The sequence below is a fragment of the Giraffa tippelskirchi genome, chromosome 14 (assembly GCF_054371585.1).
Source record: "Giraffa tippelskirchi isolate mGirTip1 chromosome 14, T2T-mGirTip1v1.2.pri, whole genome shotgun sequence".
Classification (NCBI taxonomy): domain Eukaryota; kingdom Metazoa; phylum Chordata; class Mammalia; order Artiodactyla; family Giraffidae; genus Giraffa; species Giraffa tippelskirchi.
In genome coordinates, this window is record NC_137288.1 from 9453099 (window position 1) to 9476039 (window position 22941).

A 22941-nucleotide genomic window follows, 5' to 3' on the forward strand; every position below is an offset into this window, starting at 1 on the left:
GGGGCAGAGGAAGAGAAGCCGGTCTGCTCCCTCGTGTGGTGCCCCGGGCAGGTTGTCCCCAGAGGAAACCCTTACGACGGTGAGGACTATCACTGCTGTTTCCCAAGGGGTTCCGTCGGTGCGTGTCTTCCCCGGAGCGGTCAGGCCGTCTCTCAAGTACACGGGCCATGGGCATTGCCTCTCCTTGGAACTTCCCATGTGTTTCTCTTTTTTATGGAACAGTGATTTTCTAGAGGGGTTCTGGGCCACAAGGATGTTGGGTCATTTTCTAGCCTTCTGTCATGAAGAACGCTTTCCTGGGTGTTGGGGTGGTTTGTTGTTCCAGCTCCCTTTCTTGGCTTCTTTTGGGAGCTGGTGCAACAAGACGAGCTCAGCCTCTGCCTTCTGGCTGAGATGTCACCCTTGACACAGCAATGCCTGCCTGGAGATAATGATGGCAGTTGCCAAAAGGGCTTCGTTTGGCACATGGTATCTTGAAAGGACGTACACCGTCCTTTCAGATATCAAAGGCTAGTTCAAATGACATAAAAATGAGAACTCTCCAATGGAGTCTTACAGTAGTTGGAGAGTCCAAAAAACACTCCGTCAGTCATTTCACTGAGAGTCATTGATTGGGGACACCAAGAATATAGGAAGGAATGCACAAAGAAAGGATGAAATTGTGTTCAGGATCGGGGGAAGGGATGAACAGGGCGTGCTTGCCTTGAATCCAGGCTTTGTTGGGGGGTGGGGCATAAAGATCAAACGGGTCTGAAACTACAAAGTGGTGATGGTAACACAGTATCACCAGAGTTACACAACAGTGTTCCCAAATTGCAACAATGATGAAAAAGTTTACTAATCCCAACTTAACCAACAAAAGTACAGGAAACCATACAAAAAATAAAACATCACCAGAAAGGTGGAAACAAAGCAACTGCAAAGCAGTTCAGGGGAAAGGAACTCCATGTCCCCTGGGGGCAGACCGAGTTGCCAGCGTCCACGGTGAGCAGACGGGGATGGAGGCTGCAGAGCCGACCGCTCCCCTGGACGTGGTGTTTCCGGCAAGGGCTCTGGGTGTCTGTCCAGAGCGGGGGCTCGTTCTCCCTGCAGGGGTGGGTGAGTCATCGTGGGCGTCTGGGTGTTGCGCGGGAGCCAGGGCAGGCTCTCCCTGCCGAGGCGGTGACTCCTCCTCTGCCTCGGGTTCTCCTGCCAGAGCCCGAGCAGGTAGAGGTGCACGTGGAGGTGGAGGTTCTGGCTGAGGGGGTGGGACATCAGTGCCTGGGGCTGGGGGTCCTGCAGGCATGGAGATCCGATCTGCCCGGTGTGCTGGCCAGTACCCAGCTGGCCTGGTGTCTCTGCGAGGGCAAGTCTCGGTTCTCCATCTGCCCTCGGTGGATCCCTGGGTCCTGCACCTGGAGCCAGCACCTCTGTAGGGACAGGTCTGGGAAGCGGAGCCTGGTTCCAGTTGGAGGCCAGTGCTAGAGCTGGGGGAGAAGCAAAGTTTGCCCACAGGCCAGCCTTGGCATGTGCGTCTCCCGGGACAGAAAGCTTCCAAGAGATTCCCAAAGAATACCCAGCGTCGGATGTCTTTTGGGACTGAAGTGTGCAAGATGGGGGGCGGGGGGTGTGAGGCCAGCGCTTGCTGCAGGCCCAGCAGCAGCTTTCGGGGACTCGTCCCTGTGTAGCTCAGCACCCCCTCCCCACACACTCCCGTGCACCAGCCCCAGCGTCCTCACCTCTGTGCTCTGGCGTGCTGGGCTCCAGGTCCTCCTGCTGCCTCAGAGGCCGGGGTTCTCGGGACTCTGGGTCGGAGCCGGGTGTGCTGAGCTCCGTGGCAGCCTCAGACTGGGCCGCCGGGTGTATCCTGGGCGGTGTCTCGGCAGCAGGCCTTCCCCGCCTCCGCTTCTCCCCCGGTGGGGCTGATGCCTCCGTGGGCACGCTCACCTGGAGCCTGCACTGGGCCTCACGGGCGGGGGGGTGGTGCTCCGACCCCTCCCTCCGGGAGGTGGATGGGGTGTCCCCGTCCTCGGCCTCATCACGTGGGAAGCTCTGCAATGACAGTGACCGTCAGCCAGCCATGCTAGGAGTTTTCCGAGCTGGGCCTGGGCAGTGGAGCCGCTGCTTCTGCCTGCTCGAACTTCTCTTCCCAGAAGGGTCAGAGACGTGTGTCTGCTCAGATCCCCACCCGGGAGGAAAGAGACCCACCTGAGGGTGTGAGGTCCGCCTGGGCGGCCGCCGCTGCCCGCACTCTCCCCATCCCGCCCAGCCTGCTCTCCCCTGGGGTGTGGACACAACTTGTCCGCAGGCTTCTGACCCCACATCCGCCTGGGCTTCCTTGAGGGAGACACACCCCAAGAAACCCGCATCCACACACACAGGCAAAGGACCCGCTGTTTCCGGGTGGCATGGGAGAGGCGGCCTGGTCCGTCCTGGGGCTCCCCGTGTTACCTTTCTGTTTCTCCGGGCAAAGGGCCAGAGGCCTCTCGGGGGTGTCCTGAGCCAACGTCGACAGGGTGCCCGCGCACACTGCCTGTGAGCACTCCTGAGGCCCCGGCCTCTGGGCAGGGGCAAACAGCAGAACATCCTGGCAGCCAGTGAACTGGCTGGGGGCTCCTCTCCGCTCTGGAGGCCTGGATACCCGGGCTGCGGGTTCTGTTGGGTTCTGTTGCCGGCAGGTGACATCATCTCCTGGGGTTCGTGCTGAGGTCCCTTCCCCAAAACTTCCCAAGGGAATCTCTGGGTTTCTGACTGCTCGACCACCCCCCTTAGGCCATGTGCAGGCACAGTGACACCCACACAGCCCAGCCCACAGCCCTGGGGAGGCCTGGGTTCAGCCAGGGCCTGAGCTCCGAGGACCCCACTGCTCTCAGACCAGGCTCCTTCTTCTCATAAGTGGTGTGGCCCTGGACAAGCATATGCCCCTCAGGGTTGCCCCAGTCTCTCCATCTGCAGAGTGGTGGTCATTCTCCCATCTGCTTCCTAGGTCTGTCGGCCTACGAGCAGCTCCATGCCTTTCCACCTGGGGCCGATATCACGTGGAGCTTGTGCGCTGAGACTTCAGAAAGAAAGATTCCATCCAGGGCTGACACAGCACAGAATGGGGCAGAACGAGGCCTGGATGCGCCGTGGTACCCAGGAAAAGGCACTCCCCCTCCTGACTGTTTTGAGACCCCGCATCCAAGTTGGAGGACCGAAAGGAAGACTCGAAGGTCTCCCTCTCTTATAGAAAAGAGTAGCCAACTTTCTGCTCCTCTGTTTCCATTGAGATTCTGTTCAAGTGTCCCAGCTCGGCTTCTGCGGGTGGCTGAGCTTCTAATGGCTCCCTGCGTTCTTGTCTTTTCCTCTCCAAACCTTCCGTCCTTTTCCCCCTTCTGGGGTGGAAGGGCGCTGTCATTGCTTCTACCTTCGAGGCAGATTGAGGAAAAGTCTGGACCGTCGACTCCTTTCCTCTCTTTGGTTCCGTGTCTCTCTCTGGCTGTGTCCCTCTCTTTTCCTTTCTCAGTTCCGTCTGTGTCTTCCTCTTTCTCTCTCGTGTGTGGATGGATGGATGCTAGGGATGCACATGTATATGATTAGATGAGGGTTATGTTTTAGGGATAGGTTAGAGGGAGAGAAAGGCTTTAGGTCGGAGTTGGTCATGGGGGAAGGGTCAAGGGTGGTGGTGGTGTTGTTTCTTGGAATCTGAGTGCTGTGCATTCTTCGTCTCTTTCCATATGAACCCCTTCTCAGATACACCACTTGCAAGGAGTCTCTCATGTTCTGTTTCCTATCTTTTGCATTTGTGAATGCTTAGCTTCTCTGTTGTGAAGAGGTTCCATTGGATGGAAACCCATGGGTGTACTTCGTGTACCTCTTTGCCTTACTTGAAGAGACCCATTTCGACCTCCGCCCAGCAAATGGCAAGGAGACTCTGATGTTAAGGAGCCTTTGACCTACGCTTCTTTCTAGCTATCTCATGACATCAGTCTTTAGGGTGAGGTTTTCCCCCTATATTGAGGTGGTATGAGATCAAAACCAATAGCGTTCTTCAGATGTAGCTGTCTGGTTTTCCCATGGACATTGATTGAAGAGGCTTTCTTGTTCCCATTTGGATATTCTCCCCTTCTGTGTCAGAGATGAGTTGACCATGGATGCTGGGGTTTGTTTCTGGACCCTCCACTTTATTCCATCGATCTGGATCTGTGTGTGTTGTTGTATTCCCAATAGCATACTGTCCTGCTGCTGCTGCTGCGGCTAAGTCACTTCAGTCGTGTCTGACTCTGCGTGACCCCATGGCCTGCAGCCTACCAGGCTCCTCCGTCCAGGACATTTTCCAGGCAAGAGTACTGGAGTGGGTCGCCATTGCCTTCTCCGATACTCTCCCGAGGATGCTAGTTTGGTCGTCTAATTTCCTTTCACACAACCTTGGATGTCCGTATCGGGGCTTTTTCGTCGGATTGTATTGACAGTTTAGGCTCTTTTCTGTCTCCGTACCCCTTTTGCAATTCTTTGTTCGGTGCGAAAATGCATTGGCATTTTGGGAGGAATAGCATCGAAGCTGTGGATTGCCTTGTGGGGCTGTGACATCATTTTCCCAATAGGAATTCTTTCAAGCCCTGAGCACAGCTTCTCTTTCCAGTGATTGGTGTGGGCTTGATCTTCCTTCTTCCATCTCTCGCCGTTTTGTGAGAACAGGTCCATCCTTCCCTTCTGGGTTAGATGGACTGGTGGGTATCACTTCAGTGAATGGCATTGTCAGTGGGGGTGATAATTCCCTTCTCGTTGGAAGACTTTGCTGTGAGTATTAGAAATGCAAGTGACTTCTCTTCCCCTTCCTCCCTGTCCATCTCTCAGAGCCACCGGGAAACAGAGGCCTCATCCACGGTCACACAGGCCTGAGGGGGTGCAACTAGACTGTTGTTTCTTCAGGCCCTCAGTGCTGGACATCATCCGGGATCCTCTGTGTGTGTCTTCCTCAGTCTGGTGTCCCTTCAGACCTTTCCCTAGTTTTCAGAGGCTTGTTGTGTTGGTGTTCTTTGTCTGTTTGGAGACACATCCTTGATAAGCTTTGTGTTTCCACTCATTCGTCTCGCGATGTATGACCTGTCTTTTGCTTTTGTCATGAGGTCTTTCCCACAGTAGATATCTTTGATTTTGCAAAGTCCACTGTATTCTCTGGGTTTTTTTTTTTTGTGGACTGGCTTTTAGTTTTGTGTGTGAAGACTCAAAGCACGTGTCCGGTTTCTGCTCATTGTTCTTCGAGATTTGTGACAAGTTTCCATGGAAAGTTTGTCTAGGGATAACTGGAAGTGAACTCGGTGTAAGGTGTCAAGTCTCCATCTCCATTCCTGTCATCCCCTGCAGTTTCCAATTCCCTGTTCCTGAGTGGTTTTAGAGACCTTGTGGGGAGTTTGGTTGCATTGGAGTTTGCATTTCCACCTTGATTCGATTCACACTGTTCTGCCCTCAGGGACACTGTCAAGGGGGAGTGAGGAGCAGCCTGCACTTCCAGCAGTGACCACACGGTGGGGCGAGTGCTGCTCTCCCCTCAGGGAGCCCCAGGCCACAGGCATCCCAGTGAGGAGCCAGCTCTGTGCTCAGCTGAAAGGAGTTAGTCTCTCAGGAGCCTCTGAGCCCTTGCCTTTGGATCACCCAGGGTGGGCATTTACTGGAACAGAAAAAATTGCCCTGAATTCCATGGACGGAAGAGCCTGGCTGTGTAGAGTTCGTGAGTTGCCGCGAATCAGACACAACTGAGGACACAAAAATTCTATAGATTAAAACACTTTTTGGGGGTGGGGGGGAGTGAAAGGGGGGGATGTGGGTTTTTTTGTCTTATATAATAGCCAAGGGAAATCTAGTTTAAACCTAAATTCACATAGACGGGAAAGGTATAGCTCTCCGTCACCCTATTAAAAAAAAAAAGAAAAACTACTAAACTTTTCTGAAAGTTTATTTAGTAGCTTCCTTGAGCAGTTCATTGTGAAGCATTTTTTTTTTTTCTGTGACATTGGCCTCATTAAAAAGCACGGTTTGCCTTTACTGGATAATTCTGTTCATTGGTTTCTTAGGGAACCTTGGTAATATTTGAGTTTCCTGGGGAGTATGGTCCCATGACCAGGCCCTGGCCAATCGGTGCGTTCCACCTCCCTGGCCACTGTGATTGGCTCCGGGCTGGGGCAGTGCCCAATCGGGGCCCAGGGCCGGGCCTCCCGTTGGAAGCCAGGGGAAGACGAGCTGTCGTCCTGCTGGGGTAGGGGAAGGGGTGGGGCCGGGGGAGGTCAGGCTCCAGCAGTGGGAGGGGCGTGAGGCCCGCCTGCGGCAGTTGGTGACCTTCCTGCTCCCCTCAGGGCAGAGCCGCCGGCCTGAGAATGAGGGCGCTGCTGAGCCCAGGGCCTGGGATGGCCCGTTGCTGCTGTGGTCCCAGAGCTCCACCCGAGACCTGAGGGAAGCCGTCTGCCCGTGAGTCCTCTCCCGCTTGTCTGTCAGCTTGTTTGAACCATGCTGGGTTTTCTGCCCAGCTGGCTAAGGGGTGTCCCTGGAAATGCAAGGGTGTGGGTTTTGGCAGACTTCAGGGAAGACATGCCAGATGAGCCTGGGAGACTCCAGCTTAATCTGGATTCAGGAGATATCTCTTCGGGCCAGCTAGTAATTGTAGGATAAGCCTAATGAGTCTTCACAGGATGAAGAGAGTAACGTGCCAAGGTAGCAATCGATGTCCTCATTCGAGAGGATGAAGCTGGTGCTCAGAGAAGGGGGGAACTTGGCCACAGCAAGGAGGTGTGCACCCAGACAGAACCCCCAGATCCGGCCAGTGGAGCTCAGGGAGGCCACTGGTGTGGCTTGTCCCTGTGGCAGGGGCCGAGGCACGCAGCCCACCCTGATTCCTGCGGGGGCCTGACTTGGGAAGTGCCATCTGGTAGCTTTGAGACTCACCAAACCAAATTGCACTGGAGAGAGGAGGGACACCTTCCTTCATCCACCCCCCACCCCCGCCGGATTCCCACATACCCTGACCCCTTTCTCCCGATTTCAGAGCCATTTCCAGAGTCCCGCTCATATGACCTCATTCGAAGTGCACTGTGGACGAGCTGCCATCTGCAGCTACTACCACAGCGGCCAAGGGCTTTAGCTCCCGACTACCTCCCTTCCTTTGGAACTTGGGGGCCCTCTACTCCCCACTTGCACACCACAGACCTTTGCTGAGGATTGTGGGGACCCTCACTCAGTTTGCAGTACGTTGTAGCCATCCCTGTCCTCTCTATACCTCCCTTGAAACTCAGCTTGTGAGCTCCTTTGGAGCAGCGTGGCCCACCTGGCTGCAACGGAAGAGACACAGCTGACAGTGAAACAACAGCTTAGATCTGAGACCCGGAAAGCTCTGTCAGAAGGGACCTCCCTCTTCACACCGTAGAGGCTGTAGGAGGCGCCAGGCTTTCGAACCAGTGCTGGGGCCAAAATGACTCCACAGCTGTTTTCCTTCCTGGGGAGGGTTCTGGCTCGAGTGGGAATGGCTCAAGTCTCCTAAGGTTCTGCAAGCCCACTGTGTGCAGATTCACGGTACACAGAGAGGAGAAGGTGGAGTCCTGCCCTGTAGGTGGTCACAGCTCACGGATGAGCCAGGCAGGCAGGCAGGCAGGGCATGAGAACACCTGAGCTGCCTTCATGAGTGAATGGTGTGGGGGCAGAGGAAGAGAAGCCGGTCTGCTCCCTCGTGTGGTGCCCCGGGCAGGTTGTCCCCAGAGGAAACCCTTACGACGGTGAGGACTATCACTGCTGTTTCCCAAGGGGTTCCGTCGGTGCGTGTCTTCCCCGGAGCGGTCAGGCCGTCTCTCAAGTACACGGGCCATGGGCATTGCCTCTCCTTGGAACTTCCCATGTGTTTCTCTTTTTTATGGAACAGTGATTTTCTAGAGGGGTTCTGGGCCACAAGGATGTTGGGTCATTTTCTAGCCTTCTGTCATGAAGAACGCTTTCCTGGGTGTTGGGGTGGTTTGTTGTTCCAGCTCCCTTTCTTGGCTTCTTTTGGGAGCTGGTGCAACAAGACGAGCTCAGCCTCTGCCTTCTGGCTGAGATGTCACCCTTGACACAGCAATGCCTGCCTGGAGATAATGATGGCAGTTGCCAAAAGGGCTTCGTTTGGCACATGGTATCTTGAAAGGACGTACACCGTCCTTTCAGATATCAAAGGCTAGTTCAAATGACATACAAATGAGAACTCTCCAATGGAGTCTTACAGTAGCTGGAGAGTCCAAAAAACACTCCTTCAGTCATTTCACTGAGAGTCATTGATTGGGGACACCAAGAATATAGGAAGGAATGCACAAAGAAAGGATGAAATTGTGTTCAGGATCGGGGGAAGGGATGAACAGGGCGTGCTTGCCTTGAATCCAGGCTTTGTTGGGGGGTGGGGCATAAAGATCAAACGGGTCTGAAACTACAAAGTGGTGATGGTAACACAGTATCACCAGAGTTACACAACAGTGTTCCCAAATTGCAACAATGATGAAAAAGTTTACTAATCCCAACTTAACCAACAAAAGTACAGGAAACCATACAAAAAATAAAACATCACCAGAAAGGTGGAAACAAACCAAATGCAAAGCAGTTCAGGGGAAAGGAACTCCATGTCCCCTGGGGGCAGACCGAGTTGCCAGCGTCCACGGTGAGCAGACGGGGATGGAGGCTGCAGAGCCGACCGCTCCCCTGGACGTGGTGTTTCCGGCAAGGGCTCTGGGTGTCTGTCCAGAGCGGGGGCTCGTTCTCCCTGCAGGGGTGGGTGAGTCATCGTGGGCGTCTGGGTGTTGCGCGGGAGCCAGGGCAGGCTCTCCCTGCCGAGGCGGTGACTCCTCCTCTGCCTCGGGTTCTCCTGCCAGAGCCCGAGCAGGTAGAGGTGCACGTGGAGGTGGAGGTTCTGGCTGAGGGGGTGGGACATCAGTGCCTGGGGCTGGGGGTCCTGCAGGCATGGAGATCCGATCTGCCCGGTGTGCTGGCCAGTACCCAGCTGGCCTGGTGTCTCTGCGAGGGCAAGTCTCGGTTCTCCATCTGCCCTCGGTGGATCCCTGGGTCCTGCACCTGGAGCCAGCACCTCTGTAGGGACAGGTCTGGGAAGCGGAGCCTGGTTCCAGTTGGAGGCCAGTGCTAGAGCTGGGGGAGAAGCAAAGTTTGCCCACAGGCCAGCCTTGGCATGTGCGTCTCCCGGGACAGAAAGCTTCCAAGAGATTCCCAAAGAATACCCAGCGTCGGATGTCTTTTGGGACTGAAGTGTGCAAGATGGGGGGCGGGGGGTGTGAGGCCAGCGCTTGCTGCAGGCCCAGCAGCAGCTTTCGGGGACTCGTCCCTGTGTAGCTCAGCACCCCCTCCCCACACACTCCCGTGCACCAGCCCCAGCGTCCTCACCTCTGTGCTCTGGCGTGCTGGGCTCCAGGTCCTCCTGCTGCCTCAGAGGCCGGGGTTCTCGGGACTCTGGGTCGGAGCCGGGTGTGCTGAGCTCCGTGGCAGCCTCAGACTGGGCCGCCGGGTGTATCCTGGGCGGTGTCTCGGCAGCAGGCCTTCCCCGCCTCCGCTTCTCCCCCGGTGGGGCTGATGCCTCCGTGGGCACGCTCACCTGGAGCCTGCACTGGGCCTCACGGGCGGGGGGGTGGTGCTCCGACCCCTCCCTCCGGGAGGTGGATGGGGTGTCCCCGTCCTCGGCCTCATCACGTGGGAAGCTCTGCAACGACAGTGACCGTCAGCCAGCCATGCTAGGAGTTTTCCGAGCTGGGCCTGGGCAGTGGAGCCGCTGCTTCTGCCTGCTCGAACTTCTCTTCCCAGAAGGGTCAGAGACGTGTGTCTGCTCAGATCCCCACCCGGGAGGAAAGAGACCCACCTGAGGGTGTGAGGTCCGCCTGGGCGGCCGCCGCTGCCCGCACTCTCCCCATCCCGCCCAGCCTGCTCTCCCCTGGGGTGTGGACACAACTTGTCCGCAGGCTTCTGACCCCACATCCGCCTGGGCTTCCTTGAGGGAGACACACCCCAAGAAACCCGCATCCACACACACAGGCAAAGGACCCGGTGTTTCCGGGTGGCATGGGAGAGGCGGCCTGGTCCGTCCTGGGGCTCCCCGTGTTACCTTTCTGTTTCTCCGGGCAAAGGGCCAGAGGCCTCTCGGGGGTGTCCTGAGCCAACGTCGACAGGGTGCCCGCGCACACTGCCTGTGAGCACTCCTGAGGCCCCGGCCTCTGGGCAGGGGCAAACAGCAGAACATCCTGGCAGCCAGTGAACTGGCTGGGGGCTCCTCTCCGCTCTGGAGGCCTGGATACCCGGGCTGCGGGTTCTGTTGGGTTCTGTTGCCGGCAGGTGACATCATCTCCTGGGGTTCGTGCTGAGGTCCCTTCCCCAAAACTTCCCAAGGGAATCTCTGGGTTTCTGACTGCTCGACCACCCCCCTTAGGCCATGTGCAGGCACAGTGACACCCACACAGCCCAGCCCACAGCCCTGGGGAGGCCTGGGTTCAGCCAGGGCCTGAGCTCCGAGGACCCCACTGCTCTCAGACCAGGCTCCTTCTTCTCATAAGTGGTGTGGCCCTGGACAAGCATATGCCCCTCAGGGTTGCCCCAGTCTCTCCATCTGCAGAGTGGTGGTCATTCTCCCATCTGCTTCCTAGGTCTGTCGGCCTACGAGCAGCTCCATGCCTTTCCACCTGGGGCCGATATCACGTGGAGCTCGTGCGCTGAGACTTCAGAAAGAAAGATTCCATCCAGGGCTGACACAGCACAGAATGGGGCAGAACGAGGCCTGGATGTGCCGTGGTACCCAGGAAAAGGCACTCCCCCTCCTGACTGTTTTGAGACCCCGCATCCAAGTTGGAGGACCGAAAGGAAGACTCGAAGGTCTCCCTCTCTTATAGAAAAGAGTAGCCAACTTTCTGCTCCTCTGTTTCCATTGAGATTCTGTTCAAGTGTCCCAGCTCGGCTTCTGCGGGTGGCTGAGCTTCTAATGGCTCCCTGCGTTCTTGTCTTTTCCTCTCCAAACCTTCCGTCCTTTTCCCCCTTCTGGGGTGGAAGGGCGCTGTCATTGCTTCTACCTTCGAGGCAGATTGAGGAAAAGTCCGGACCGTCGACTCCTTTCCTCTCTTTGGTTCCGTGTCTCTCTCTGGCTGTGTCCCTCTCTTTTCCTTTCTCAGTTCCGTCTGTGTCTTCCTCTTTCTCTCTCGTGTGTGGATGGATGGATGCTAGGGATGCACATGTATATGATTAGATGAGGGTTATGTTTTAGGGATAGGTTAGAGGGAGAGAAAGGCTTTAGGTCGGAGTTGGTCATGGGGGAAGGGTCAAGGGTGGTGGTGGTGTTGTTTCTTGGAATCTGAGTGCTGTGCATTCTTCGTCTCTTTCCATATGAACCCCTTCTCAGATACACCACTTGCAAGGAGTCTCTCATGTTCTGTTTCCTATCTTTTGCATTTGTGAATGCTTAGCTTCTCTGTTGTGAAGAGGTTCCATTGGATGGAAACCCATGGGTGTACTTCGTGTACCTCTTTGCCTTACTTGAAGAGACCCATTTCGACCTCCGCCCAGCAAATGGCAAGGAGACTCTGATGTTAAGGAGCCTTTGACCTACGCTTCTTTCTAGCTATCTCATGACATCAGTCTTTAGGGTGAGGTTTTCCCCCTATATTGAGGTGGTATGAGATCAAAACCAATAGCGTTCTTCAGATGTAGCTGTCTGGTTTTCCCATGGACATTGATTGAAGAGGCTTTCTTGTTCCCATTTGGATATTCTCCCCTTCTGTGTCAGAGATGAGTTGACCATGGATGCTGGGGTTTGTTTCTGGACCCTCCACTTTATTCCATCGATCTGGATCTGTGTGTGTTGTTGTATTCCCAATAGCATACTGTCCTGCTGCTGCTGCTGCGGCTAAGTCACTTCAGTCGTGTCTGACTCTGCGTGACCCCATGGCCTGCAGCCTACCAGGCTCCTCCGTCCAGGACATTTTCCAGGCAAGAGTACTGGAGTGGGTCGCCATTGCCTTCTCCGATACTCTCCCGAGGATCCTAGTTTGGTCGTCTAATTTCCTTTCACACAACCTTGGATGTCCGTATCGGGGCTTTTTCGTCGGATTGTATTGACAGTTTAGGCTCTTTTCTGTCTCCGTACCCCTTTTGCAATTCTTTGTTCGGTGCGAAAATGCATTGGCATTTTGGGAGGAATAGCATCGAAGCTGTGGATTGCCTTGTGGGGCTGTGACATCATTTTCCCAATAGGAATTCTTTCAAGCCCTGAGCACAGCTTCTCTTTCCAGTGATTGGTGTGGGCTTGATCTTCCTTCTTCCATCTCTCGCCGTTTTGTGAGAACAGGTCCATCCTTCCCTTCTGGGTTAGATGGACTGGTGGGTATCACTTCAGTGAATGGCATTGTCAGTGGGGGTGATAATTCCCTTCTCGTTGGAAGACTTTGCTGTGAGTATTAGAAATGCAAGTGACTTCTCTTCCCCTTCCTCCCTGTCCATCTCTCAGAGCCACCGGGAAACAGAGGCCTCATCCACGGTCACACAGGCCTGAGGGGGTGCAACTAGACTGTTGTTTCTTCAGGCCCTCAGTGCTGGACATCATCCGGGATCCTCTGTGTGTGTCTTCCTCAGTCTGGTGTCCCTTCAGACCTTTCCCTAGTTTTCAGAGGCTTGTTGTGTTGGTGTTCTTTGTCTGTTTGGAGACACATCCTTGATAAGCTTTGTGTTTCCACTCATTCGTCTCGCGATGTATGACCTGTCTTTTGCTTTTGTCATGAGGTCTTTCCCACAGTAGATATCTTTGATTTTGCAAAGTCCACTGTATTCTCTGGGTTGTTTTTTTTTTGTGGACTGGCTTTTAGTTTTGTGTGTGAAGACTCAAAGCACGTGTCCGGTTTCTGCTCATTGTTCTTCGAGATTTGTGGCAAGTTTTCATGGAAAGTTTGTCTAGGGATAACTGGAAGTGAACTCGGTGTAAGGTGTCAAGTCTCCATCTCCATTCCTGTCATCCCCTGCAGTTTCCAATTCCCTGTTCCTGAGTGGTTTTAGAGACCTTGTGGGGAGTTTGGTTGCATTGGAGTTTGCATTTCCACCTTGATTCGATTCACACTGTTCTGCCCTCAGGGACACTGTCAAGGGGGAGTGAGGAGCAGCCTGCACTTCCAGCAGTGACCACACGGTGGGGCGAGTGCTGCTCTCCCCTCAGGGAGCCCCAGGCCACAGGCATCCCAGTGAGGAGCCAGCTCTGTGCTCAGCTGAAAGGAGTTAGTCTCTCAGGAGCCTCTGAGCCCTTGCCTTTGGATCACCCAGGGTGGGCATTTACTGGGACAGAAAAAATTGCCCTGAATTCCATGGACGGAAGAGCCTGGCTGTGTAGAGTTCGTGAGTTGCCGCGAATCAGACACAACTGAGGACACAAAAATTCTATAGATTAAAACACTTTTTGGGGGTGGGGGGGAGTGAAAGGGGGGGATGTGGGTTTTTTTGTCTTATATAATAGCCAAGGGAAATCTAGTTTAAACCTAAATTCACATAGACGGGAAAGGTATAGCTCTCCATCACCCTATTAAAAAAAAAAAAAAAACTACTAAACTTTTCTGAAAGTTTATTTAGTAGCTTCCTTGAGCAGTTCATTGTGAAGCATTTTTTTTTTCTTCTGTGACATTGGCCTCATTAAAAAGCACGGTTTGCCTTTACTGGATAATTCTGTTCATTGGTTTCTTAGGGAACCTTGGTAATATTTGAGTTTCCTGGGGAGTATGGTCACATGACCTGGCCCTGGCCAATCGGTGCGTTCCACCTCCCTGGCCACTGTGATTGGCTCCGGGCTGGGGCAGTGCCCAATCGGGGCCCAGGGCCGGGCCTCCCGTTGGAAGCCAGGGGAAGACGAGCTGTCGTCCTGCTGGGGTAGGGGAAGGGGTGGGGCCGGGGGAGGTCAGGCTCCAGCAGTGGGAGGGGCGTGAGGCCCGCCTGCGGCAGTTGGTGACCTTCCTGCTCCCCTCAGGGCAGAGCCGCCGGCCTGAGAATGAGGGCGCTGCTGAGCCCAGGGCCTGGGATGGCCCGTTGCTGCTGTGGTCCCAGAGCTCCACCCGAGACCTGAGGGAAGCCGTCTGCCCGTGAGTCCTCTCCCGCTTGTCTGTCAGCTTGTTTGAACCATGCTGGGTTTTCTGCCCAGCTGGCTAAGGGGAGTCCCTGGAAATGCAAGGGTGTGGGTTTTGGCAGACTTCAGGGAAGACATGCCAGATGAGCCTGGGAGACTCCAGCTTAATCTGGATTCAGGAGATATCTCTTCGGGCCAGCTAGTAATTGTAGGATAAGCCTAATGAGTCTTCACAGGATGAAGAGAGTAACGTGCCAAGGTAGCAATCGATGTCCTCATTCGAGAGGATGAAGCTGGTGCTCAGAGAAGGGGGGAACTTGGCCACAGCAAGGAGGTGTGCACCCAGACAGAACCCCCAGATCCGGCCATTGGAGCTCAGGGAGGCCACTGGTGTGGCTTGTCCCTGTGGCAGGGGCCGAGGCACGCAGCCCACCCTGATTCCTGCGGGGGCCTGACTTGGGAAGTGCCATCTGGTAGCTTTGAGACTCACCAAACCAAATTGCACTGGAGAGAGGAGGGACACCTTCCTTCATCCACCCCCCACCCCCGCCGGATTCCCACATACCCTGACCCCTTTCTCCCGATTTCGGAGCCATTTCCAGAGTCCCGCTCATATGACCTCATTCGAAGTGCACTGTGGACGAGCTGCCATCTGCAGCTACTACCACAGCGACCAAGGGCTTTAGCTCCCGACTACCTCCCTTCCTTTGGAACTTGGGGGCCCTCTACTCCCCACTTGCACACCACAGACCTTTGCTGAGGATTGTGGGGACCCTCACTCAGTTTGCAGTACGTTGTAGCCATCCCTGTCCTCTCTATACCTCCCTTGAAACTCAGCTTGTGAGCTCCTTTGGAGCAGCGTGGCCCACCTGGCTGCAACGGAAGAGACACAGCTGACAGTGAAACAACAGCTTAGATCTGAGACCCGGAAAGCTCTGTCAGAAGGGACCTCCCTCTTCACACCGTAGAGGCTGTAGGAGGCGCCAGGCTTTCGAACCAGTGCTGGGGCCAAAATGACTCCACAGCTGTTTTCCTTCCTGGGGAGGGTTCTGGCTCGAGTGGGAATGGCTCAAGTCTCCTAAGGTTCTGCAAGCCCACTGTGTGCAGATTCACGGTACACAGAGAGGAGAAGGTGGAGTCCTGCCCTGTAGGTGGTCACAGCTCACGGATGAGCCAGGCAGGCAGGCAGGCAGGGCATGAGAACACCTGAGCTGCCTTCATGAGTGAATGGTGTGGGGGCAGAGGAAGAGAAGCCGGTCTGCTCCCTCGTGTGGTGCCCCGGGCAGGTTGTCCCCAGAGGAAACCCTTACGACGGTGAGGACTATCACTGCTGTTTCCCAAGGGGTTCCGTCGGTGCGTGTCTTCCCCGGAGCGGTCAGGCCGTCTCTCAAGTACACGGGCCATGGGCATTGCCTCTCCTTGGAACTTCCCATGTGTTTCTCTTTTTTATGGAACAGTGATTTTCTAGAGGGGTTCTGGGCCACAAGGATGTTGGGTCATTTTCTAGCCTTCTGTCATGAAGAACGCTTTCCTGGGTGTTGGGGTGGTTTGTTGTTCCAGCTCCCTTTCTTGGCTTCTTTTGGGAGCTGGTGCAACAAGACGAGCTCAGCCTCTGCCTTCTGGCTGAGATGTCACCCTTGACACAGCAATGCCTGCCTGGAGATAATGATGGCAGTTGCCAAAAGGGCTTCGTTTGGCACATGGTATCTTGAAAGGACGTACACCGTCCTTTCAGATATCAAAGGCTAGTTCAAATGACATACAAATGAGAACTCTCCAATGGAGTCTTACAGTAGTTGGAGAGTCCAAAAAACACTCCGTCAGTCATTTCACTGAGAGTCATTGATTGGGGACACCAAGAATATAGGAAGGAATGCACAAAGAAAGGATGAAATTGTGTTCAGGATCGGGGGAAGGGATGAACAGGGCGTGCTTGCCTTGAATCCAGGCTTTGTTGGGGGGTGGGGCATAAAGATCAAACGGGTCTGAAACTACAAAGTGGTGATGGTAACACAGTATCACCAGAGTTACACAACAGTGTTCCCAAATTGCAACAATGATGAAAAAGTTTACTAATCCCAACTTAACCAACAAAAGTACAGGAAACCATACAAAAAATAAAACATCACCAGAAAGGTGGAAACAAACCAAATGCAAAGCAGTTCAGGGGAAAGGAACTCCATGTCCCCTGGGGGCAGACCGAGTTGCCAGCGTCCACGGTGAGCAGACGGGGATGGAGGCTGCAGAGCCGACCGCTCCCCTGGACGTGGTGTTTCCGGCAAGGGCTCTGGGTGTCTGTCCAGAGCGGGGGCTCGTTCTCCCTGCAGGGGTGGGTGAGTCATCGTGGGCGTCTGGGTGTTGCGCGGGAGCCAGGGCAGGCTCTCCCTGCCGAGGCGGTGACTCCTCCTCTGCCTCGGGTTCTCCTGCCAGAGCCCGAGCAGGTAGAGGTGCACGTGGAGGTGGAGGTTCTGGCTGAGGGGGTGGGACATCAGTGCCTGGGGCTGGGGGTCCTGCAGGCATGGAGATCCGATCTGCCCGGTGTGCTGGCCAGTACCCAGCTGGCCTGGTGTCTCTGCGAGGGCAAGTCTCGGTTCTCCATCTGCCCTCGGTGGATCCCTGGGTCCTGCACCTGGAGCCAGCACCTCTGTAGGGACAGGTCTGGGAAGCGGAGCCTGGTTCCAGTTGGAGGCCAGTGCTAGAGCTGGGGGAGAAGCAAAGTTTGCCCACAGGCCAGCCTTGGCATGTGCGTCTCCCGGGACAGAAAGCTTCCAAGAGATTCCCAAAGAATACCCAGCGTCGGATGTCTTTTGGGACTGAAGTGTGCAAGATGGGGGGCGGGGGGTGTGAGGCCAGCGCTTGCTGCAGGCCCAGCAGCAGCTTTCGGGGACTCGTCCCTGTGTAGCTCAGCACCCCCTCCCCACACACTCCCGTGCACCAGCCCCAGCGTCCTCACCTCTGTGCTCTGGCGTGCTGGGCTCCAGGTCCTCCTGCTGCCTCAGAGGCCGGGGTTCTCGGGACTCTGGGTCGGAGCCGGGTGTGCTGAGCTCCGTGGCAGCCTCAGACTGGGCCGCCGGGTGTATCCTGGGCGGTGTCTCGGCAGCAGGCCTTCCCCGCCTCCGCTTCTCCCCCGGTGGGGCTGATGCCTCCGTGGGCACGCTCACCTGGAGCCTGCACTGGGCCTCACGGGCGGGGGGGTGGTGCTCCGACCCCTCCCTCCGGGAGGTGGATGGGGTGTCCCCGTCCTCGGCCTCATCACGTGGGAAGCTCTGCAACGACAGTGACCGTCAGCCAGCCATGCTAGGAGTTTTCCGAGCTGGGCCTGGGCAGTGGAGCCGCTGCTTCTGCCTGCTCGAACTTCTCTTCCCAGAAGGGTCAGAGACGTGTGTCTGCTCAGATCCCCACCCGGGAGGAAAGAGACCCACCTGAGGGTGTGAGGTCCGCCTGGGCGGCCGCCGCTGCCCGCACTCTCCCCATCCCGCCCAGCCTGCTCTCCCCTGGGGTGTGGACACAACTTGTCCGCAGGCTTCTGACCCCACATCCGCCTGGGCTTCCTTGAGGGAGACACACCCCAAGAAACCCGCATCCACACACACAGGCAAAGGACCCGGTGTTTCCGGGTGGCATGGGAGAGGCGGCCTGGTCCGTCCTGGGGCTCCCCGTGTTACCTTTCTGTTTCTCCGGGCAAAGGGCCAGAGGCCTCTCGGGGGTGTCCTGAGCCAACGTCGACAGGGTGCCCGCGCACACTGCCTGTGAGCACTCCTGAGGCCCCGGCCTCTGGGCAGGGGCAAACAGCAGAACATCCTGGCAGCCAGTGAACTGGCTGGGGGCTCCTCTCCGCTCTGGAGGCCTGGATACCCGGGCTGCGGGTTCTGTTGGGTTCTGTTGCCGGCAGGTGACATCATCTCCTGGGGTTCGTGCTGAGGTCCCTTCCCCAAAACTTCCCAAGGGAATCTCTGGGTTTCTGACTGCTCGACCACCCCCCTTAGGCCATGTGCAGGCACAGTGACACCCACACAGCCCAGCCCACAGCCCTGGGGAGGCCTGGGTTCAGCCAGGGCCTGAGCTCCGAGGACCCCACTGCTCTCAGACCAGGCTCCTTCTTCTCATAAGTGGTGTGGCCCTGGACAAGCATATGCCCCTCAGGGTTGCCCCAGTCTCTCCATCTGCAGAGTGGTGGTCATTCTCCCATCTGCTTCCTAGGTCTGTCGGCCTACGAGCAGCTCCATGCCTTTCCACCTGGGGCCGATATCACGTGGAGCTCGTGCGCTGAGACTTCAGAAAGAAAGATTCCATCCAGGGCTGACACAGCACAGAATGGGGCAGAACGAGGCCTGGATGTGCCGTGGTACCCAGGAAAAGGCACTCCCCCTCCTGACTGTTTTGAGACCCCGCATCCAAGTTGGAGGACCGAAAGGAAGACTCGAAGGTCTCCCTCTCTTATAGAAAAGAGTAGCCAACTTTCTGCTCCTCTGTTTCCATTGAGATTCTGTTCAAGTGTCCCAGCTCGGCTTCTGCGGGTGGCTGAGCTTCTAATGGCTCCCTGCGTTCTTGTCTTTTCCTCTCCAAACCTTCCGTCCTTTTCCCCCTTCTGGGGTGGAAGGGCGCTGTCATTGCTTCTACCTTCGAGGCAGATTGAGGAAAAGTCTGGACCGTCGACTCCTTTCCTCTCTTTGGTTCCGTGTCTCTCTCTGGCTGTGTCCCTCTCTTTTCCTTTCTCAGTTCCGTCTGTGTCTTCCTCTTTCTCTCTCGTGTGTGGATGGATGGATGCTAGGGATGCACATGTATATGATTAGATGAGGGTTATGTTTTAGGGATAGGTTAGAGGGAGAGAAAGGCTTTAGGTCGGAGTTGGTCATGGGGGAAGGGTCAAGGGTGGTGGTGGTGTTGTTTCTTGGAATCTGAGTGCTGTGCATTCTTCGTCTCTTTCCATATGAACCCCTTCTCAGATACACCACTTGCAAGGAGTCTCTCATGTTCTGTTTCCTATCTTTTGCATTTGTGAATGCTTAGCTTCTCTGTTGTGAAGAGGTTCCATTGGATGGAAACCCATGGGTGTACTTCGTGTACCTCTTTGCCTTACTTGAAGAGACCCATTTCGACCTCCGCCCAGCAAATGGCAAGGAGACTCTGATGTTAAGGAGCCTTTGACCTACGCTTCTTTCTAGCTATCTCATGACATCAGTCTTTAGGGTGAGGTTTTCCCCCTATATTGAGGTGGTATGAGATCAAAACCAATAGCGTTCTTCAGATGTAGCTGTCTGGTTTTCCCATGGACATTGATTGAAGAGGCTTTCTTGTTCCCATTTGGATATTCTCCCCTTCTGTGTCAGAGATGAGTTGACCATGGATGCTGGGGTTTGTTTCTGGACCCTCCACTTTATTCCATCGATCTGGATCTGTGTGTGTTGTTGTATTCCCAATAGCATACTGTCCTGCTGCTGCTGCTGCGGCTAAGTCACTTCAGTCGTGTCTGACTCTGCGTGACCCCATGGCCTGCAGCCTACCAGGCTCCTCCGTCCAGGACGTTTTCCAGGCAAGAGTACTGGAGTGGGTCGCCATTGCCTTCTCCGATACTCTCCTGAGGATCCTAGTTTGGTCGTCTAATTTCCTTTCACACAACCTTGGATGTCCGTATCGGGGCTTTTTCGTCGGATTGTATTGACAGTTTAGGCTCTTTTCTGTCTCCGTACCCCTTTTGCAATTCTTTGTTCGGTGCGAAAATGCATTGGCATTTTGGGAGGAATAGCATCAAAGCTGTGGATTGCCTTGTGGGGCTGTGACATCATTTTCCCAATAGGAATTCTTTCAAGCCCTGAGCACAGCTTCTCTTTCCAGTGATTGGTGTGGGCTTGATCTTCCTTCTTCCATCTCTCGCCGTTTTGTGAGAACAGGTCCATCCTTCCCTTCTGGGTTAGATGGACTGGTGGGTATCACTTCAGTGAATGGCATTGTCAGTGGGGGTGATAATTCCCTTCTCGTTGGAAGACTTTGCTGTGAGTATTAGAAATGCAAGTGACTTCTCTTCCCCTTCCTCCCTGTCCATCTCTCAGAGCCACCGGGAAACAGAGGCCTCATCCACGGTCACACAGGCCTGAGGGGGTGCAACTAGACTGTTGTTTCTTCAGGCCCTCAGTGCTGGACATCATCCGGGATCCTCTGTGTGTGTCTTCCTCAGTCTGGTGTCCCTTCAGACCTTTCCCTAGTTTTCACAGGCTTGTTGTGTTGGTGTTCTTTGTCTGTTTGGAGACACATCCTTGATAAGCTTTGTGTTTCCACTCATTCGTCTCGCGATGTATGACCTGTCTTTTGCTTTTGTCATGAGGTCTTTCCCACAGTAGATATCTTTGATTTTGCAAAGTCCACTGTATTCTCTGGGTTTTTTTTTTTTTTTTTGTGGACTGGCTTTTAGTTTTGTGTGTGAAGACTCAAAGCACGTGTCCGGTTTCTGCTCATTGTTCTTCGAGATTTGTGGCAAGTTTTCATGGAAAGTTTGTCTAGGGATAACTGGAAGTGAACTCGGTGTAAGGTGTCAAGTCTCCATCTCCATTCCTGTCATCCCCTGCAGTTTCCAATTCCCTGTTCCTGAATGGTTTTAGAGACCTTGTGGGGAGTTTGGTTGCATTGGAGTTTGCATTTCCACCTTGATTCGATTCACACTGTTCTGCCCTCAGGGACACTGTCAAGGGGGAGTGAGGAGCAGCCTGCACTTCCAGCAGTGACCACACGGTGGGGCGAGTGCTGCTCTCCCCTCAGGGAGCCCCAGGCCACAGGCATCCCAGTGAGGAGCCAGCTCTGTGCTCAGCTGAAAGGAGTTAGTCTCTCAGGAGCCTCTGAGCCCTTGCCTTTGGATCACCCAGGGTGGGCATTTACTGGGACAGAAAAAATTGCCCTGAATTCCATGGACGGAAGAGCCTGGCTGTGTAGAGTTCGTGAGTTGCCGCGAATCAGACACAACTGAGGACACAAAAATTCTATAGATTAAAACACTTTTTTGGGGTGGGGGGGAGTGAAAGGGGGGGATGTGGGTTTTTTTGTCTTATATAATAGCCAAGGGAAATCTAGTTTAAACCTAAATTCACATAGACGGGAAAGGTATAGCTCTCCGTCACCCTATTAAAAAAAAAAAAAAAAAACTACTAAACTTTCCTGAAATTTTATTTAGTAGCTTCCTTGAGCAGTTCATTGTGAAGCATTTTTTTTTTTTTCTGTGACATTGGCCTCATTAAAAAGCACGGTTTGCCTTTACTGGATAATTCTGTTCATTGGTTTCTTAGGGAACCTTGGTAATATTTGAGTTTCCTGGGGAGTATGGTCACATGACCTGGCCCTGGCCAATCGGTGCGTTCCACCTCCCTGGCCACTGTGATTGGCTCCGGGCTGGGGCAGTGCCCAATCGGGGCCCAGGGCCGGGCCTCCCGTTGGAAGCCAGGGGAAGACGAGCTGTCGTCCTGCTGGGGTAGGGGAAGGGGTGGGGCCGGGGGAGGTCAGGCTCCAGCAGTGGGAGGGGCGTGAGGCCCGCCTGCGGCAGTTGGTGACCTTCCTGCTCCCCTCAGGGCAGAGCCGCCGGCCTGAGAATGAGGGCGCTGCTGAGCCCAGGGCCTGGGATGGCCCGTTGCTGCTGTGGTCCCAGAGCTCCACCCGAGACCTGAGGGAAGCCGTCTGCCCGTGAGTCCTCTCCCGCTTGTCTGTCAGCTTGTTTGAACCATGCTGGGTTTTCTGCCCAGCTGGCTAAGGGGAATCCCTGGAAATGCAAGGGTGTGGGTTTTGGCAGACTTCAGGGAAGACATGCCAGATGAGCCTGGGAGACTCCAGCTTAATCTGGATTCAGGAGATATCTCTTCCGGCCAGCTAGTAATTGTAGGATAAGCCTAATGAGTCTTCACAGGATGAAGAGAGTAACGTGCCAAGGTAGCAATCGATGTCCTCATTCGAGAGGATGAAGCTGGTGCTCAGAGAAGGGGGGAACTTGGCCACAGCAAAGAGGTGTGCACCCAGACAGAACCCCCAGATCCGGCCATTGGAGCTCAGGGAGGCCACTGGTGTGGCTTGTCCCTGTGGCAGGGGCCGAGGCACGCAGCCCACCCTGATTCCTGCGGGGGCCTGACTTGGGAAGTGCCATCTGGTAGCTTTGAGACTCACCAAACCAAATTGCACTGCAGAGAGGAGGGACACCTTCCTTCATCCACCCCCCACCCCCGCCGGATTCCCACATACCCTGACCCCTTTCTCCCGATTTCGGAGCCATTTCCAGAGTCCCGCTCATATGACCTCATTCGAAGTGCACTGTGGACGAGCTGCCATCTGCAGCTACTACCACAGCGGCCAAGGGCTTTAGCTCCCGACTACCTCCCTTCCTTTGGAACTTGGGGGCCCTCTACTCCCCACTTGCACACCACAGACCTTTGCTGAGGATTGTGGGGACCCTCACTCAGTTTGCAGTACGTTGTAGCCATCCCTGTCCTCTCTATACCTCCCTTGAAACTCAGCTTGTGAGCTCCTTTGGAGCAGCGTGGCCCACCTGGCTGCAACGGAAGAGACACAGCTGACAGTGAAACAACAGCTTAGATCTGAGACCCGGAAAGCTCTGTCAGAAGGGACCTCCCTCTTCACACCGTAGAGGCTGTAGGAGGCGCCAGGCTTTCGAACCAGTGCTGGGGCCAAAATGACTCCACAGCTGTTTTCCTTCCTGGGGAGGGTTCTGGCTCGAGTGGGAATGGCTCAAGTCTCCTAAGGTTCTGCAAGCCCACTGTGTGCAGATTCACGGTACACAGAGAGGAGAAGGTGGAGTCCTGCCCTGTAGGTGGTCACAGCTCACGGATGAGCCAGGCAGGCAGGCAGGCAGGGCATGAGAACACCTGAGCTGCCTTCATGAGTGAATGGTGTGGGGGCAG

At 55.1% G+C, this 22941-nt stretch overlaps 3 protein-coding genes and 2 long non-coding RNA genes across 5 annotated transcripts in view; 2 read left to right on the forward strand and 3 right to left on the reverse strand.

The window, feature by feature from the left end:
• The window catches only part of LOC145534150 (uncharacterized), a 694441-nt gene that overhangs the window by 77773 nt on the left and 593727 nt on the right, over positions 1–22941 (forward strand). The window contains exons 11-13 of the long non-coding RNA XR_014074276.1: positions 6312–6423; positions 13955–14066; positions 21604–21715. This is a non-coding gene — a long non-coding RNA (uncharacterized LOC145534150). The remainder of the gene's footprint in view (positions 1–6311; positions 6424–13954; positions 14067–21603; positions 21716–22941) is intronic.
• Positions 814–2606, reverse strand: LOC145534074 (uncharacterized). The gene is made up of 3 exons (XM_081561442.1): positions 2431–2606; positions 1719–2031; positions 814–1466 (listed from the first exon to the last, which is right to left on the reverse strand). The coding sequence occupies exons 1-3, from the start codon at positions 2563–2565 to the stop codon at positions 838–840; spliced, it is 1077 nt and encodes a 358-aa protein (XP_081417568.1). The 5' UTR covers positions 2566–2606; the 3' UTR covers positions 814–837.
• LOC145534184 (uncharacterized) lies at positions 838–6001 on the forward strand. The gene is made up of 2 exons (XR_014074319.1): positions 838–3191; positions 5432–6001. It is a non-coding gene; the product is annotated as an uncharacterized LOC145534184 (long non-coding RNA).
• Positions 8454–13528, reverse strand: LOC145533883 (uncharacterized). Its single transcript, XM_081561227.1, has 3 exons — positions 10073–13528; positions 9361–9673; positions 8454–9108 (listed from the first exon to the last, which is right to left on the reverse strand). Exons 1-3 carry the CDS (start codon positions 10307–10309, stop codon positions 8480–8482), a joined length of 1179 nt encoding a protein of 392 aa, XP_081417353.1. The 5' UTR covers positions 10310–13528; the 3' UTR covers positions 8454–8479.
• Positions 16099–21177, reverse strand: LOC145533903 (uncharacterized). Its single transcript, XM_081561249.1, has 3 exons — positions 17716–21177; positions 17004–17316; positions 16099–16751 (listed from the first exon to the last, which is right to left on the reverse strand). Exons 1-3 carry the CDS (start codon positions 17950–17952, stop codon positions 16123–16125), a joined length of 1179 nt encoding a protein of 392 aa, XP_081417375.1. The 5' UTR covers positions 17953–21177; the 3' UTR covers positions 16099–16122.

Coding starts and splice junctions, on each gene's coding strand:
- LOC145534074 (XM_081561442.1), bottom strand. CDS start 2,565: ATGTTCTGCTGTTTGCCCCTGCCCAGAGGCCGGGGCCTCAGGAGTGCT. Junction 2,032..2,430: donor TTGCCCGGAGAAACAGAAAG/GTAACACGGGGA, acceptor CTGTCATTGCAG/AGCTTCCCACGTGATGAGGC. Junction 1,467..1,718: donor CAGCACGCCAGAGCACAGAG/GTGAGGACGCTG, acceptor CTTCTCCCCCAG/CTCTAGCACTGGCCTCCAAC.
- LOC145533883 (XM_081561227.1), bottom strand. CDS start 10,309: ATGATGTCACCTGCCGGCAACAGAACCCAACAGAACCCGCAGCCCGGG. Junction 9,674..10,072: donor TTGCCCGGAGAAACAGAAAG/GTAACACGGGGA, acceptor CTGTCGTTGCAG/AGCTTCCCACGTGATGAGGC. Junction 9,109..9,360: donor CAGCACGCCAGAGCACAGAG/GTGAGGACGCTG, acceptor CTTCTCCCCCAG/CTCTAGCACTGGCCTCCAAC.
- LOC145533903 (XM_081561249.1), bottom strand. CDS start 17,952: ATGATGTCACCTGCCGGCAACAGAACCCAACAGAACCCGCAGCCCGGG. Junction 17,317..17,715: donor TTGCCCGGAGAAACAGAAAG/GTAACACGGGGA, acceptor CTGTCGTTGCAG/AGCTTCCCACGTGATGAGGC. Junction 16,752..17,003: donor CAGCACGCCAGAGCACAGAG/GTGAGGACGCTG, acceptor CTTCTCCCCCAG/CTCTAGCACTGGCCTCCAAC.